The 18457-nt window shown below is 33.6% G+C and overlaps 3 protein-coding genes across 3 annotated transcripts; 1 reads left to right on the plus strand and 2 right to left on the minus strand.

Annotated features, from left to right (window-relative positions):
- Positions 1-1991: 1991 nt before the first annotated feature.
- Positions 1992-8319, plus strand: LOC139853128 (endoribonuclease YBEY, chloroplastic-like). Its single transcript, XM_071842505.1, has 12 exons — positions 1992-2473; positions 3230-3484; positions 3703-3798; positions 5370-5547; positions 6129-6197; positions 6284-6384; positions 6830-6922; positions 6993-7064; positions 7234-7353; positions 7451-7501; positions 7608-7796; positions 8074-8319. Exons 1-12 carry the CDS (start codon positions 2084-2086, stop codon positions 8239-8241), a joined length of 1782 nt encoding a protein of 593 aa, XP_071698606.1. The 5' UTR covers positions 1992-2083; the 3' UTR covers positions 8242-8319.
- A 1690-nt stretch (positions 8320-10009) lies between these two features.
- Positions 10010-11488, minus strand: LOC139855721 (early nodulin-93-like). The gene is made up of 4 exons (XM_071844973.1): positions 11334-11488; positions 10770-10831; positions 10268-10343; positions 10010-10135 (listed from the first exon to the last, which is right to left on the minus strand). Exons 1-4 carry the CDS (start codon positions 11461-11463, stop codon positions 10044-10046), a joined length of 360 nt encoding a protein of 119 aa, XP_071701074.1. The 5' UTR covers positions 11464-11488; the 3' UTR covers positions 10010-10043.
- A 1452-nt stretch (positions 11489-12940) lies between these two features.
- On the minus strand, positions 12941-17196 carry LOC139852895 (small GTPase LIP1-like). The gene is made up of 8 exons (XM_071842238.1): positions 16948-17196; positions 16766-16868; positions 15818-15909; positions 15587-15728; positions 14539-14843; positions 13659-13712; positions 13456-13583; positions 12941-13158 (listed from the first exon to the last, which is right to left on the minus strand). The coding sequence occupies exons 1-8, from the start codon at positions 16957-16959 to the stop codon at positions 12966-12968; spliced, it is 1029 nt and encodes a 342-aa protein (XP_071698339.1). The 5' UTR covers positions 16960-17196; the 3' UTR covers positions 12941-12965.
- Between the last annotated feature and the right edge of the window lie 1261 nt (positions 17197-18457).

Genomic DNA, 18457 nt, shown 5'->3' on the forward strand with positions numbered 1-18457 from the left:
GCTGCCATATTTATAGTACTACAAATGTGGTTGGTGAAATATGAAAATAAGAAAGTCTTCCATCGTAGGCAACTACCATCCACCAACCATTTACTTTTCCATTTCAACAAAATTTTATCTCGATAAGTATTTACGACTAATATTTCCTGTAAAATTTTATCTCGATGAGTATTTACGGCTAATATTTTTTGACATGTTATAGATTTGACGTTTTATGCATAACTATGGCTTGAACCTGGAACTCATTTATTAACCTCACCATCTTCCTAAAATTTCTCTTTCATTTCTTTTTGCAAGACATTGAAAATGTTTACTATCATTTATGTAAAATCTTAGAGAGAAATTTATCCTCAAAATCTGATTCATATAAGGTTTCACCTAATGTCAGACACAAGGCGCAAGCCCTTTCGTCTTGCACATCCGATAATAATTCGATGAGTCGTAAAGGCGCAAGCCATATTGATCGAGCGATAGTGGTCAAAAAAACGAGTGTTTTACGCCTTGTGAAGCATCATGTCAATGTTTTCTTAGCGAAATTTTATACTCCGTAATTGTTTTGATAATTTAATGTTTTAGTAATTATCCTTTAATATATCCATATGTACAATATAAATAAAGGATTCTTATATCTTTGAACTTTATAGTATCTGTTACAAAATATTCTATATACATTTTTAGTCACTACTAAAAAATTCTAAATGTAAATGTAAGTGATTATGAATGACAATAAATTGTTTGATAATCTTATGAATCAACAATAAGAATGAGATAAAATTACTCTATTAACATTTTAAATGAATAAAAAATTTCAACATACTTGTTTGATAAGTGTTAAAGACATTATGTAAGAAAATTCTGGTGTTAAATAGTTAAGAGAGTGTTTAATGATTAATAGAGTGTTATGAATAATTCAGCACTAAATGTTGAACTATTCAATATGATATGTCATTTTACACGTTAAAAACTAACGTATCAAATGTTAAACTATTTAATTAAGAGGTAAACAAACCTCTAAGTTGATATACAGTACCTATTAATCTATTATTTCAACCAACCATGGCAAGTAAATATGTTGTACTCGATAACATACCATTTTTTTTATTTTTTATTTTCATTTGTTTGTTATTATTTATTTATATTTATATGATATGATATATGATTGTTCACTTTTATTGACAATTTTGTGAGACATCTTTAACGGGGTTGGAGTAAGGGTGCGTTTGTTTGTCTCTTAATGGAATGGTTCAGTACTGAATGCTGAACCGTTCAGCATTCAGTGCGTTTGTTTCTGACCTCTGAATGACATATGGTGTTGAATGGTTCAGAATTTAGCTTTGAACCATTCAGAGATGAAACACTCTCTTAACCATTAAGAGCTCAAATTATCTATAATATTCTCCTCAGATCATATCCAGATCACCTAAGTAACAAGTATATTGAATTTTTTATTCATATCACACGTTAACACGGGCGGATCCAGCATGGTGCAACCGGGGTCATCCGCCCCCGGCGATCGAAAATATTTTAATAATTTTTTATGTAAATGCGATAAAACCGTGCGTAACTATCAGGTTATATAATATATAGAAGAAATATGTAACAAACTGCCCTTGGATCAGCTGATTAATGTAAGGCGCTAATAACAAACTGGTTGGGGGTTCGAGTCTTGCAGCAGCTGTTTTTATTATTACTTTTTTGATAGCATTTATAAGTTATCTCTTTGAAAAACTTAGGAGCTATGTCCATTTTTATATGATTTTTGAATTGAAATTCAAATAATTTTAGTAAATTTTTGCCCCCGTAGAAAAATAATCCTGGATCCGCCACTGCACGTTAATAAGGTAGTTTTAGTCAGTTCATATCGTTCATTCTAAAAATGATTATCAAACAACTTATTTTCATTCGAAGCAAAAAGCTTTTACCATTCAGATTCTGAATCTTTCTAATCATTCACTTTTATCAATTCGAAGTTTGGTCCCTGTTCACCAAAATAACAAAAACCCAATTCCCGGCTATCATCGCCCCCGCACGACGGCTCTGACTGTAAGCGTGCAGCACATCACTTTCAACCAGTCGCCGTCTAATGAGGTCACGCCTCCCTCCAATCCTCCTTCACAACCTCCACCATTCCTTTTCTTCTTCATTTTCACATATTCCTACCATGACCACCACCAGCATCTTCTTCCGTACAATCTCTAATTCACCGTTACACACTAAACTCTCATCGTTACATTTACCACAACTTTCTAATTCACGCACTAACGTTTCGTATAATTATTATTATTCTGTTAATACTCCATTAGTTCGTGGTTTAGATGATTCTAGAAGGTTCGGAGGGAAGGCGTTTGCGTCGCAGCAACAGCGAAATTATCGGAAGGTTCGAGGACGTCCGGCGGCTAAAAAGAAGAAGGAATTAGAACTCGATGTTAAGATTTGTATCGAGCAACAGTTACCTGATGATCCTGAAATTCTGGTTTATTACATTTCATTTCATTTCATTCCATTGCATTACTTGTTTATTTGCTGTAATTAAAATTAATTGATGATTTATCTATATAATTAGAACCTTCTGTTTATCTAACAGCTAATATGCTTAAGTTCACGTGCTAGGACAAATTTTCTTTTAGGTTATGCTACGACAAATTCCAGAATAGGTAGTCTAAGTTTCAAAATACCTCAATATGATTGAAGGGACATTGACATGCTAAAATGCCTGTAAGTTCGATTTCGTCAGCAAAAGGTAACATGAATTGGAATCTCAACAAAAAAGTTGATTGAACTTCTTAGTGTAGGTAAGCAGATTCCAGGTATATCATACATTTCAGTTGATATAGCTGAACCTGCAATCATCTTCATGAGAGAAACGAGCTTTGTTTACCTACATTACGAAATGTTAAAAGTTATATTACTAACTTATCAAACGATCTTTGGTTACCTACATACTATAAGAAGGTATTAGAGTATACTTAGTTCAACAATTAGGATGTAAACATCTGATGTACTCTTTAGACTATCAAGATATATAGTTGACACGTTTCTTTTCATAATTGTAGTTAATGAGGAAATAAGCCAAGTAGATAGGATACCATGGCAGAAACTTCAAGTTAGCAACTCATATTAGTGTAATTTGACATCTACTTGGTGTACGTTGTTTGGAAACTTTGTTTTGTAGACTTTAATGATAGAATAGAATGGAGAAGCGTTGCTTATTCATTGTGAGTTTTTGCAGGATATTGCAGAAATGCTTCGTCTAAACGTCCCAATGGCTATGAAAGTAGCATTTGATGGTTTAAAAGATTCAGATCGTCATAAAACAAGATGTCCTGTCATTGATGATGTTGGCCAATATGAGAGTGTTGAGTTATCACTACTTCTATGTAATGATGAGTTTATTCGTGAGCTTAATAAAGATTGGAGGAATGAGGATCATGCTACTGACGTTCTCTCTATGTCTCAGCATATACCTGAACTTAAGCTTCCGCTGGTAACAACTGTTCTATACATCAGTTAAATTTTAAATACTAGTTGGTGTTAAGTTGTGGCCTAGAGGAAAAGTTGTAAAATAGTATTATCATATGAAAATGAACGAGCAAAAGAATAAAAAGGAATTATCATTATCACGTTTGGATTTTTGATGAAAACTTTAAGTAATTGGTAGGATGAACTTAAACACACAATAACATTTTTTTCATCTTGCTGCAGCTAATGTTGGGTGACATAATAGTTTCGGTTGAAACGGCTGCAAGACAAGCAGAGGAAAGAGGGCACACTCTTCTTGATGAGATCCGCATTCTTATGGTACCATTTCCTATTAACTTTGAACTGTATTTGATATATTTAAAAGAGCTGTGAGGATGCTTTGGTATCATTTCTTCTCACTCATATCATTCTAGTTTGAAACCTCCTGAAAACCTTCTTTAAATTTGTTTCAATGTGTATATATTAGCATTCATGTATGTGTTTGCGTATATGTACATATGTGTGTAATGTGTTATTATATGATGGCCATGATGTATGTTTGTACCATAAATTTGACTATCTCTAATGGTTCTTTCAACTTTAGAAAGTGGTAAATTTGGACCCCTTAACTCAGTTGGCTTATTCACACAATCTCACATGACTTGCTTTCTCTGAACATTACTGCACAAATAACTAGCTTCTAATTATATTCTCCTCGAGCCTTATAAAAAACAAACTTTTTTTTTTCATCGTCTTCCATGTTTAGTGTTCTTGAAACAAATACAGAAACACATACTACATATGCTTTGCCTTTAAATAAAAAAGCCTTTATCTTTTTCTTTAAAACTCTTCAATCTTCATCTCACTCAGTCCCTTTCCTTTCTCATTTTCCGTAGTATGAGGTATGTATTTTTTTTTTTCTAAAGGCAAACCTTTTCACCCACACAATTTTTTCACAAATATATACATGTCCACTCTGGACTTGAACCCACAACCTCTTGGTTTTAGGGGTCACCTTGATATCTCTAGACCAATGGCCATTTGGTATGTTTTTATAATTACATCCACCAATAATAAAATTTGAAACTTGGTCTCAATTATTTATATCACACCCATCTTTAATACAATCTAGAACTTGGGTTAATAAAAAACTTAAAATGGAATAAGATTTCTCCCCCAATTATCGTGTGCACCATTTCTCATAATGTCTCTCTTTCTCCTCCTCGATAAGCCATCATATTTATATTTATCAATTAATAAAGGAAATATCTGTCAAAGTTAATTGCTTGTTGAAGAGATAGAAGACTTCGACAAGACAAAATGGCATCATCTAGACCGTGTCAGAGTGACAATCCAGTCTCTGAGCCCAATAATAATCCGGTCCGTTGTTAAATTTAACCCTCGATGATTCTTAATATTAATCTTTTAGGAAACAGTTTCTTGAAACATGTTTTCTCCGTCTCTTGTATTCTAATGTTTAATTCATATAAAGGGCAAAACATTTATATCGTATTTAAAACAATCAAAGGAAGAAAATAGACACAGAAAAATGTTCAGTAATATAATGGGGAAGGAGATTGCCAAAGGAACCTGAAAATTTTTTGGAGAATCAAATGCGTCTATGTATGTGTTTATGAATGTCGCACATGCAGTATGATGAAGATAAAATAAGTTAAGAGTTGTTATATTTCGGTGAAGTTGTTTACGAAAGCAAGTCATGTGAGACCATGTGACCGAGTCAACCAAGTCAAGGCTTTACAACTTTTCCAAGTTGAAGGTACCGTATGTTACCTTAGGTAATTCAGGGAATTATAAGACCTAGTTAATCAAATCCAGCGCACAAATATACATTTTGGCCTCATCAATTGATAAGATGAATATCTGATAACTCATTCATTTATCTTTTATAGGTTCATGGGTTATTGCATCTCATGGGTTATGATCACGAACTAAGTGATGAAGCTGAAGCAGAAATGGAGGAGGAAGAAGAACGTCTTCTGAAAAGTCTTGGATGGAAAGGGAAAGGACTTATCCAAAGTGCATCGAATGCTGAAGATGGTCAAATCCCTTTACCAAAGACATCTGATGGTATTTGACTCTTATCTGATTAACTTCTTGTGAAATAAGCAGCCGGGGATGTTCATCACCAAGATGCTTATATAAAACTGTATTTAATTTCTGAATATCAGATAAGCAGTTTAAATAAGCAAATCTTAGACACCTTAAAGCTGTCTATCTGCTGTATTGAAATGCAATAAGCAGAGTAACAGTTCTAATATACAATTTCATATGCCCCTTAAACCTCGATAACTTCTTTTGAGCATAATATTTCTATGTGTGCAATTGAATTAAAAGGTTACAATTTAGTTCATTTGCTATTGTAATTAACTTTGTTGTCATATTAAAACCTTTGAAACCTCACGTCTAAGCTAATCCATGCAGGTAACTATGTCAATTATTTCTTTACCAATAAAATGTTGATCCTTTACATAGCTGACGTGTTCTAAGAAACTGGTTACCCTGCAATCAAGATTTTTGAATATCTCAAATTAATTTTGGTCACTGATATTAACGGTTGGACCAAAATTAATACCTTTTATTCAACTAATCCTAATTTGGTTGTTCAAAGCATCTTGTCAGATAGAAACTTACACTTGAATTGTCTGAAGGGAGGAAAAAAGCAGGCAGTCTTCGGTTCTACAAGCCAAAGTTCAGCTATTTATTTTGTGATATGGATGGTGAGTTTGACTTCAAATTGTTTTTAGATGTTATTTGCAAGTACCACATATGACTATTAGTTGTCGTTTATCTCTATGGACATAAGGTACACTGCTGAACAGCAAAAGTCTAATATCTGAAGCAAATGCAAACGCTTTAAGAGAGGCTTCATCAAGGGGTATTAAAGTGGTGATTGCTACTGGGAAAGTAAGAAAAACATAATTATTTTTATATTTTTTGGAGTGATAGTCTCCATTGTTGTCTATGTCGTGGTTTGAGGTAGCAACTCCAATCCATTTACTTAAAAAGGGCTGATTCGGGTCATGGTTTAGCCCTTAATCTGTCAAATGAAAGTCGCCCAAAGTATAATTAAAATGCTCACAGCCTACATATTATTAAACTTGAAAAATTTCAATAGTTATTTCAGTAATCTAGCTTTCATGCTCATATTAAACACATTATCCAAAAACGAATAGACAAATACATTTGTGGATCAACCCAACCTTAGTACCTGACCTGTTTCGATCAGTACCAAAAACAGCCCTTTCACCTGACCCCGTTTTACTTGAATTGCCGAACCCACTCTTTTTGCCACATCTAGTTGTGGTGCTTGCTCGAAATCTCACAATTTTGCCTGTAATTTTGGAAACAGACTCGTCCAGCTGCTATAACTCTTTTGAAGATGGTCGATTTAGCAGGAAGAGATGGAATTGTCTCCGAGTATTCACCTGGTGTTTTCATACAGGTTTGATATTGACATTTTGGTGACTCCTTGTTATCTTCTTCTTACTCTTAACTCCTTTTAAATCTTTTAGGGTTTGCTTGTTTATGGTAAAGAAGGCCGGGAAATTCACAGAAGAAATTTAGATACAGATGTTTGCAGAGAGGTATATTTATGCTATGATTCATTAGTTTCTGCTATATCATAACGTAATGACTAAAGCTTGGAGTAACATTAGTTGGAAATTTTTTTTTTTTTTTTTTTTTTTTTTTTTTTTTTTTTTTTTTTTTTTGTTGTGCTGAATTTTGATGCCTAATATGCTGCAATTGTGACAGGCATTTCATTACTCTGTAGAGCACAATATTCCACTTATTGCATTCAGTGAGAATCGTTGCCTGACCTTATTCAGCCACCCTCTTGTTGACGCACTCCATACTGTGTATAATGAGCCAAAGGTGCCTGAGTTATTACTATTATTATTTTCTGCTGTGCAAAACAGGTTTAATTGGATTTTGTCTGCCTCTAACACTAGTTTAACCTAAACGTTGTCAGGCAGAGATTATGTCTTCAGTGGATGACTTGTTAAGAAGTGGCGACGTGCAGGTATTTAGTTGACTTTTTGGAGAATATTTTATATTATAATTTGTTTATACTATTTTCACACGTTTACGTTTATTGTCTTTTGTAAATGTTATAATTGAAACTACAGAAGGTTTTATTTCTACACACTGCTGAAGGGGTGGCTGGTAGTCTCAGGCCATACTGGTCAGAAGCAACAACAGGTCGGGCCTCTGTGGTCCAGGCCCAGCCCGATATGCTTGAGATTGTGCCAGCTGGCACTTCAAAGGGGAGTGGAGTAAGAATGCTGCTCGATCATTTTGGTGTTACTGCAGACGAGGTGCGTGTTCATGACACTTGCGTATGTGTCTTTTTTCTATCAAAACAGTCATTATTTACTTTTGTGAAACATGTTTTTTTGGTCCAAATATAAATCACTACACCTCTCTTAAAAATTGGAATTATAGATTACAGACTTATAAAAGTAATGTTGTGACTTTAAGTCAAACTTTTGGTAGTTCCCATATATTTCCCTAATGTCAATCATTGATATGCATCTGTTTTTGAACTGTGTGGTTTCTGATTTGATAGAATGTTTTTCTACCAATGATGAACAGGTAATGGCAATTGGTGATGGTGAGAATGATATTGAGATGATTGAATTAGCTTCTTTAGGCATAGCTTTAAGTAACGGATCAGAGAAAACAAAAGCTGTAGCAAATGTGATTGGCGCCAGTAACGATGAAGATGGAGTTGCTGATGCTATTTATAGGTATGCATTTTAGAATACACATTTGAGTGCAAAGAATCAAACTCTTACTACCACATGAAGAGTGTATCTGGACGCAACGATGCACTTTGGATTTTTTCCATTAATTTATATTTTTCATTATAAACCCCTTGGGATTCTTATTCATTACTTAGCTAGCTAGATACCGTTAAAGATGATACGAAAGGCTTCTTGACAATCGACAAAAAGAGTTAAATACGGGTTTTTGTAATTGGTCTATGAGACCTTTTTGTAGATTGACACTAATATTTTCTGTCTATGATTTGTGTCCTTATTGACCAATGGGGCTTTGCCTCATTGGTCACCATGTTAACATGGTGTTCGAGGAGATCGAGGAGACCAGGGTTCGAGTCTCGGGGGGGGGGGGGGATTTTCGTGAATTAACTTCGTGAGCTAACCACTAACATTGCCTTTCAAAAAAAAAAAAAAAAAAAAAAAAAAAAAAAAAAAAAAAAAAAAAAAAATGATTTGTGTCCTTATTGTAAAATAAGGAATATCTATAACTATAATTGCTTTTATTTCTTTCAGTACCTTCCAATTTTCTAGCAATTTCATTGGTGTACATGAGAATTTGAAAACTTGTCTTTTGAATATAAGGTTCAATGACATCAGGGAACAGTCGTTACTGTAAACTCAGCATTTTGCCATTTTAGTTGATACTTGATTCTATACTCACGTTCATGTTATGATTGATATGTCTTGCTCTACTCAAGTCCGGGACCTTTGAATTGCATGATACCGTTTGATTTGCATAATGTATTTATACTTCAAGGACTCCCTTCGGAGGCCTTAGAGCTTTCATCCTTTTCTTATATCTCATTTTATTCAAGACAAGAGCACCATACTTGTGTTTGCACAGCTCGGGTCATGCATTTTCACTATTCTGTGTCATTTGTAAAAAAAAAAATTTAGATACTGTTGTTATTATTGAGAAACGATGAATTTTTTGCTAAACATGTTCTCCGATCAATGTTTAATCTACTGTGTGTCCATGGATCTGAGTTGCCTGAAACATATTTTTAAGTAACTACTATGGAATGTAGTCTGGCTAGCGAAATTTTAAGACAATGAGGCAAGAAAAGGGTGGTTTCAATCGTTTTTTTGTGAATCTAACAAGTAGAGGGGTCTAAATTATGGCAGTGGTAACTAGATCCCAACAAAATATTTGAGTACTCGACTTATGTAAATGGTTAAGATTTAATGATTGCAAGTTTGCAACCATTTCAATCCTCTTCAGAAGTGCCCATATGTGAAGAGTTCGATTCAGCTTATAGTTTATCGTCTTTTTACAACTAAGCAGTACATCGCACCTAGCAAAGAGCTAAAAGAGCCACGCCCAATGAAAAACCTTAACTCACATGAACCATTCTTGTTTGTACAAAACTTGTGTTTATAACAGGAGAAAATAGCATATGTTAGTAACACCACCGTTTTCTTATAAAGCTTCAAGGGGGCAATGGCATTACTATTAGACTTAAAAAGTTCACCCAGAAAACACAATCTAATCTACAACATTTCAAAATGAAAATAGTTGCAACATTATAGGCTAAAACAGAGCAAATATAAAAAAACCTGAGATATCATTCAGAAAACAAAGAACTTATTCATGACATGCTTCACAATTTGATCATAAAAGTGCAGAATTTGGCCCCTTGATGACAACTTAGGCAAATTATAACACACAGAACCACTACAGGTTGATGCATAAAAACATTTGAAATGTGCATCTCGTGGCTACAAGAAGCCAAAACTCGATACAGACACACCGAGAAGTTGCATATCAACAGTTGTCAGATCTTAAGAAGATTTATCATAAAGGGAACGTGTGTTTCTCCTTGCACACTCCAAGATAGTTTTGTCAGCAGTCACAAAGTATGCTGCAATGGATGCTGTTTTAACAAAGTAAAAAGAAAAATGGAAAACATAAATTAGATCATGTATATGAGAACCTTCTTACATATCTGATGAAAGTTTTGATAATGTCATGGTCATTGATTAAATTGCTAAACTTTGGAATGTACCTGCAGATATGATGAGTGCCTGTGCAGTATAATTCAGATTTGCCTTTGCCCAAGGGATTGTCCGCACAGCAATTAGCTGAAATCAAGATAAACACAAATATTTCAGTGGCAATAAGATCACATGATAATGAGTCAATGGTTTCATAAACTACCAAGGCTTATCCAAAAACAAACTATATACTATGATTGTAATCATCATGTAAATAACTAGAAAATAATGCCAAAACCAGCCACGATTTTGGGCTAAAAAAATCTTAAGTAAATGTTGTACAAAAGAAAATATACAACATCACATGACAATAAGTTAAGTCTCTTTAACATCGACTTGTAAAAGGGAAATAAAGTACAAAAAGTATGCCTTGAAGTTAACCAGATTGATACAGTATGAAATACACTAATAGACACCTTAGGACTAAAAGGTCATTCCTTGAATGCTGCGGAGTAAATATACATTTAGAAGAGAAAACATTCATCTGAAAGAATAATAAATTAAGCCACTAACCGTAGGGATTGCACTGGCAACACATGCAATGGATGCTGACTTGACTCCTGCACGCACTCCTTCTGCAAATTATGAAACTACCTGTTAATTTCCTAAGAAATGTGCATGTACATACTTGACGTTTTCCTTGCTGATAATTGCGTGCTTCCCATGAATGCACGCGCGCGCGCGCACACACACATATAGAGGCCACTTCAAATAAAGCAAACTTAATGGTAATATAAATAAAGCTTGTTTGACTATAACCAACCCCTATTTGTGCGCAGTACGAAGATTCGAGTTTCTTATAAGAGATGTAATTTTAAATAGGAATCTCATGAACGACCAAACTATCATTAAATGTCTGTTGGACAATAGGCATAGCCAATAGGGAACATAAGGGTTGCAATAAGAACTTAAATATAAGTAAGAACCAGATGAACAACCAAAATTTCGTCGAATTCAGACTTATTGCATTCAAATTCCACATAAAACAGACATAAAATTTGTACAACAATAATATCATATCATATTACAGATAAAACAAGCATAAACATAAACAATAAAATTGAAATTGAAATAAACCTTGAGTACACATTTGTGATCTGAGAAACTTAAGATCTTCTTCAGGAGAAGGAATCATAAAATTTGACGATGGCGATGATTTATTCTTCCTGTTTACCCATGCGTCTCTCATATCCATTGGTATTCCCATTTTTTCTTCTTTTACTCTTCTGATTTCTAAAGCAACCTATAATTCAGATTCAAATCATAATCAATATATAAGTGTGTATCAAAGATATACGTAAAATTGGGGTGTGCAGTTTGGGATAATCAGCAGACCGACCTAATCATCGAATTTGAGTGAATTTTGGGGGCCGGTGGGCTAAAGATGGAATTTTAGTTTGTCTGCTACCATTTTTTGTTTTAAATATTAATTATTAATTAATATCAAAATATTAAATATTAAATATTAATTAGGTAAAAAGCAAGCATAAAACAATATGAATAATTCAATAATTGTGTTTTATGTTATCAATGGTGATTTAGTTTTTTTCTTTATTCCTATGACCTCGTCCATTTTATACCTTGTGTTATTATATTATATTATAATATATAATAATATTACAGAGAACTAAAACACAAAGTTTGGGTTCTACTAACGAATAGTCCCCAACTTTGTGCATAACACTTGTACGCCTTGCATAAATGATTACAGAGATCCTTTACTAAAAAAAATGAAAACCTTCCAAAATTGCAAGGGCTAAATTGCAATTTTTTTTAATAAAATTCAGATTTCACACAAACAACGGTCAAACTTCTCCCAAAATCCAAATACGCCCCCCAACCAACGGGGTAAAATGTCAATTAATATTTTAATAAAAAATCTTAAATAAACTTCACCAAAATCTACAACGAAACATATCATCTCGCTCGTGACGAGTTAAATTTTTCCGACACCACCATTTAACTCGAAATAATTTTACGAACACAACGCAACTAACTATACGTAAAACAAAAGCTTTTTAAAAAACACTAAACAGTTGAGAATACCTTTCATACATATTGGCTTCTTTTTTTTAACCAAACACTGAGTTTTCCATTAAGGCCTGTTTGAACTTCCGCTGCGAAGCGTGGGCTCCATCGATAGTTGGTAACCTAAAATGAATGAATGACTAGTAAAAAATATTTTATTATTTATAAAAACATTTAAGGAACCATTAACACTACAACAAGATTGCCTAATCCCGCGAGTACCTAATCTCGTTCATATACATTAAGTCACCCCTCAACTCATAGGTGAATAGCTAATAACATTTTTTTCTTTTTCAAAGAATTACCAGCGAGGGAGATAAACTTGATCAATTGCATGATTGCGTAATAGTGATCAATTATATGATATAAGGGATAATGTGATCAACTTAATGTTAAAAATATTGAAAAAATAACATAACATAATACGATTACAATATAGCATGATCACAATGAAATTCACTTTCACTATTTGCAAGAGTAAAAACAATTTTAGACAGTAACTGGATGATACAAGTAATATTTATATGATACAACATATCAAACCAACTTGTAAACATCAAAATATATCCCAGTGTGAGTCAAAGAATGAGTTGACTGTAGTTTACAATCAAGAAGCAGCAACACAGTATGAAAAAAAGAACCATATGCCTTTTCTAATAGTAGCTGTAGTGGCAAGCAAATTCACACATTAATATCATTACGTTTCGATCTGATACTTGTTAATTCTTGAGCTCCACTCAAGTTGAATCTTGGGATGTTGTAATTATCAGGTGTCAACACTGGCTGCTGTGGATAAAGTGTAGGAGGTGGGGTCAGATTGCGCTGAGCTGGAAGTGGTGGTAGAACGTTGTACTTGTAGGGGTCACCAATTGTCCTGCAAATATTAGCCGATATGTGATATAAGTAGAGGTGCCAATTTTGACCCACTTATCTCAATTAGTGAACTGTGTCGGTTTGTGTTAAGTTTTGCGTGTAATAAGTTAACTGGGTTAAGCTAAAAGATGTAACCAAAAAAGAAGCGGGTCGAACGGGTTGACATCCATTTGAAGTCAATTAAAAACCAAACAACAACAACAACAATACCCAATCCCACGAATGTAGGGTATTCAATTAAAAACCAAAATACCTCCTAAATCACGAAAAACGAATAAAAAAAGTTATGATAGCAAACCTTGTGCTCGTGTATAATTGGTCTTCATCAATTATGCTGTCACCCGGCTTCTGCAATGGTCTTGGAACTGAGGTGGACCATGGGCCCGCCATAGGTAACTCATCTGAGAAGTATCTTCTTCTTACTAACTGGAAAAAAAAGTTGAACAACGTTTTGATTATTAAATTTGGTTGAACTATATGTAGAAGATAACATATGCATACCATCCGAAAAAACTTCATCACAGACTCCTTGTCATATCTTGCTTCTTTTGCAGCCTGCACATTTTTAACAGTCGAGTCAAATTATGTTAGCTAATCTGTTACTTATTACGGAGTAAATACCATCACGAAATGCGTTTCTCCCAAGATGAATAATTCATCGGATGAATCATTAGCTACTTTTATATAGAGGACGTAATTTCAACTCGTAACTTAGAAATGAGTTGAGTCATAGTATTATGTTTTATCCCTAATCAGTCAACAGAAAGAAAAGGGCCGCATGGGTCAAACAGGTCGAAATCCATCCAATGTATGTCAATAAACTGATTTTAAGATTGTTGGACAAAAAAGGGTTCCGGGCTAAGAGATCTGACCCGTACAAAAGAATTAGGTGCTGCTTGTTTTTTAAGATGTTTTTGTCTGAAGATCTGCGGACCATGTCTGTAAAGATTAAAAAAGATGTGGTCTAAAGATCTGTATACTGAATAGTGAAGAATAGTGAAGACTGTTTGTTTTTATGTCTGCAAAATTGCTTACTCCTGTATGCATCACTTAAAGCATATTTTTAAGTCTGCGAGGTTGCAAACAGAATAAGACATTATTTTATCTTATTTCTTCAGGAAAACAAACGTCTGCGGGCGCACAGACACAGGACATAATAAGATCTGCAGACTGAAAAACAAACAACACCTTAGTAGCATTGACCGCTACCCAACCCCGTCCATAGTACCACCTTAGCATACTAACCAGCTTCTAGCAATCATGGAATCAGATTCAAGCATGTTTTTTTTTTTTTTAATATATATATCACCAATATCAATTTATTAAAAAACTGACAAATATCTTGATAATTTATTAACTAACGCTTGATAAAAAAACTTACAGCCATAAGTCCGCCACTTCCCGGAAAACTGTCAATCAATGGAAGTTCCTCGCTTGATGACAGCAAACCCTGTTTTTCAACCCAGTGGCGGGCCATATCCACAAGGTTGCCACTACTACCTCTAGTCCCCTCTTTGGCAGCTATATCTGCTTTGTTACCAATGACTAGATATGGTACAGGAAGGCCACCGGGCCCACCGTTTGCTAGAGGGGCTGAAAATGTCCCAGTTGCTGAAATTTCTGCAGCCCATTTCTTTAAACTTGTTTTTGTCCTTTTTTGAGAGAGATCATGTACAAAGATTACGCCTGTACACATAATCAACGCAATAATAGCAACTTAAGTATGGATTTACATCACAAATGATAAAATTATGTGACAGATGGTGCATAAACCCATTTACTGATAAACGGATCAATTTGGAGTATGTTTTATCTCAGACGGTTCAAAAGATTTAAATAAAAACGTTGGAGAATCTAGCGATTCAAATGAGTTGAAAAGTTGCCCAAAGTATATTTTATATGCATACAACCTCCTCCTAAATCACCTAAATCACTTAATTCAAGGATTAAGTACTTGTCATTATAATATAAGTTATCCTGTAATCAAATTTTTAGAGCATTGAGTATTTATAAAAAGTCGATAAAGGAATGGAAAAACATGTGAGTGTAGGTCAAACGAACCCATTTTGATAATTCCATTTTGTCACATCTAATTCCCAGTTAACATTGTGTTTGTATGTGTTGCAAAAGTTATTATTGTGCCTCGTAATAACCATTTTTCTAGAGTTTGACAAAACTGATTACAGAATGACTATTGGACTTTAGGGCCAAAATAATCAGAACAGAAAAGGCAGATATGAAGTTGCTGCAAGAGAACTGGTTATTAAGAATAAATATATAAAAACACAGTTATCTGATATCTCACTTTGATATCTCCCATCTAAACACCCTTACTGGCCATAATCAAACTACCAAATTTTTAAAACGCAAGTTTTCAGTCTACTTTTTTTTTTTTAAGTTTCAAGCATAGCTGAAGTTTAAAAACATACCATTTATTTGAGAATAAAATATGGAACGGCAATCCGTATAACGGTCATGTCCAGATACATCCCAGAGTTCAATGAAGAAATCTCTATCTTTATCACCTTTAACACTATCAGAAGAGCTACTAGGCGCTCCATACGTAAAATGCTGCATAACGATAACAAAAAAATTGCTTCGTAAATCGTAAAACCACATCTTTCAAGCCATCTATGGAGAAAAAATAATTTGTAACATACCTTCACATCTACTGTACATCCAATTGTTTGAGAAGGATGCTTTGTTGTCGTACCTTTCACAATCAGATTAACAAGAGAAGTTTTCCCCACACCTAAATACACACAGGATATACATTTTTTCAATCAACACAGTGACACATACAGTATTAAAGAAACCATCAAATACTTTGAAGGGTTAAAGCTACAAATAGGCTATATACTTTCTCAAATGTCCCGATGTCGCCCATATACCCATTTGCGTCTCACTGTCGGCTATATACTTTCAAAAAGTATACCAATGTCAACATTTCGTTACTAGTTACCTGCTTAACCGGTAAAGTTTATTATTCAACATTTTTTTTTTTTTCATTTTATATGGCTACAAATAGGTCATATACTTTCATTTTCGTTCCGACGTAGGCTATATACTTTCAGTTTTTGTTCCGATGTATCACCGACGTGCCATGACTACTTAGAAGCCACGTCATCAATTGTTTTCGTTGCAGGTAAAAAAAGTATACTGGCTCATATTGGTACACTTTTTGAAAGTATATAGCCGACAGTAAGACGCAAATGGTTATATGGGCGACATCGGGACATTTGAGAAAGTATATAACCCATTTGTAGCTTTAACCCTACTTTGAATTAAAAATTTAATATTTACAATTTCGTAAACGAAATTCACGATCACAGGGAAGAAACTAATGTAGTGTTACATAAGAACATGAGTTCACATTATACTGGAGATTTCATTTGCTATTTAGATTTCTCTATATTATAGTCCTACTCCAAACCCTAGAAAAATCCTAAAACAATAGCAACAGTAGAATATATACCAATAACATCTAGATTGCAGTTAACACAACAATATTATTATCAAAATTAAACCTAAAAAGTAATTTACTCCGTAATTAATTAACTAAAACATAATAACAGGTATAAATCTGGAAGATGAAATAGTAATAATACCTGAATCACCAACAACAAGAACTCGAACTTGACCACAAAGAGGACCACCGCCATTTTGCTCTTTATTGATCACCGTATCTCTATCACGTTCCCTCCAAAACATCTTACTTATTATTGATTATTAATTTAATTATTATTATAAATCATTAATCAATAAGAACAACTATTAACCTTCTTCTTACTTGTTGCGGCATTAAAAGCCTAATTTGAGATCAGATCAGATGGTTGATTCATAGTATAATTCGATAGTGAAAGTGAATCTGAGTTGTAGTAGAAGGAGAAATTAGAGATCAGATCAGATGGTAGATGTACTGATTTCAATTCAATAGTTTCAGATGTACGGTTTAACTGATTGAAAAAAGGCCCGGATTTCGATAACAAAGTTTAAGGCGCAAGCAAGATTCTGTCACTTTAGATTTGATTTACACGTGTGTGTGTGTGTGTTTTAGTAGCACTCTCTATTTTTCTGTAGTTAAATTAAAATTAAAATTAAATTAAATTTAAAATTTAAAATTATAATTAAATTGAGAATTTATGTTTGAAATTTTAAAAAATTACTGTAGTTGTTTAAATAAGATGGTGTCGGTGTATTAGTGAGCTTAAAACACAATAGATTTATGCTTCAGCCTAACCCTATTGATTACAACGATTAAAAAAGATTTGTGCTTCGCTGTAAGTTGGTTTTAGTCGGCTAACTGAACGGACAATTTTAGTCTGTTAACGGTCGGTTAACTTGTTCGGTTCATTAAGCGTAAATAAATTAAAGGGATGAAAAAGAATGTAAAAATAAGAGGGGGTAAAAAATTGTAAATAAAGGAAGGGAAAGAAAGTAAAAGAAAACGGAAGGTTTTTGTCAGTTAACGGTTGGTTAATGGATGATTAACTTGTTCGGTTCATGAAACTTAAAAAAATGAAAGAGATGAGAAGGAAGGTAAAAAAAAAAAAAAGGTAAAAATATTGTAAATAAAGAAAGGAGAAGAAAGAATTTTTTTTGTCAAATTACCATTTTTACTCCAAAGGGGTGGATATTTACAGGTCTGCCACTGTGAACAGTCGCCGCAATTAGTATTAGTTATGTATATAATATTTTAATAGGGGAAAGTGAATATGGTGCTGTTGTACATGTAAGCTTATATGACAAACACCTTCAAATCACTTCACTTTGATGATTTTCATGCATAATAAAATTCATTTCGACTATTGTATAACATTTTTCAAGATCAAACATTGATTTGAAACAAAAAAAAAATGCAAGTTAATCCATGTTTTACACAATCTATGAATGACATCCTATTTTAAGTGAAATATTACTTGTTAATAAGGTCTACGAAAAACTTGCGTAAAACATGGATTAACTTGATTTTTTTTTTTGTTTCAAATCAATGTTTGATCTTGAAAAATGTTATATAATAGTCGAAACGAATTTTATTTCGCCTGAAAATCATCAAAAGAAAGTGATTGGAAGGTGTTTGTCATATAAGCTTATATATATGATGTCAAAATAAGATTTCAGAAACGATAACGAGATAATATAGATATGTCACTTGTTTAAGATTAATAATGCTTACATTTCCGATAACAGGATAATATGGATATCGACATTGAATGCTCTCATTCGTCACCCACATACTTGTTAGGAGGAAACTCAATTTGCGACGATATTGACAGTACCATCGAAGGTCGATCCCCTCC

The sequence above is a fragment of the Rutidosis leptorrhynchoides genome, chromosome 6 (genome assembly GCF_046630445.1).
Source record: "Rutidosis leptorrhynchoides isolate AG116_Rl617_1_P2 chromosome 6, CSIRO_AGI_Rlap_v1, whole genome shotgun sequence".
NCBI classification, from domain to species: domain Eukaryota; kingdom Viridiplantae; phylum Streptophyta; class Magnoliopsida; order Asterales; family Asteraceae; genus Rutidosis; species Rutidosis leptorrhynchoides.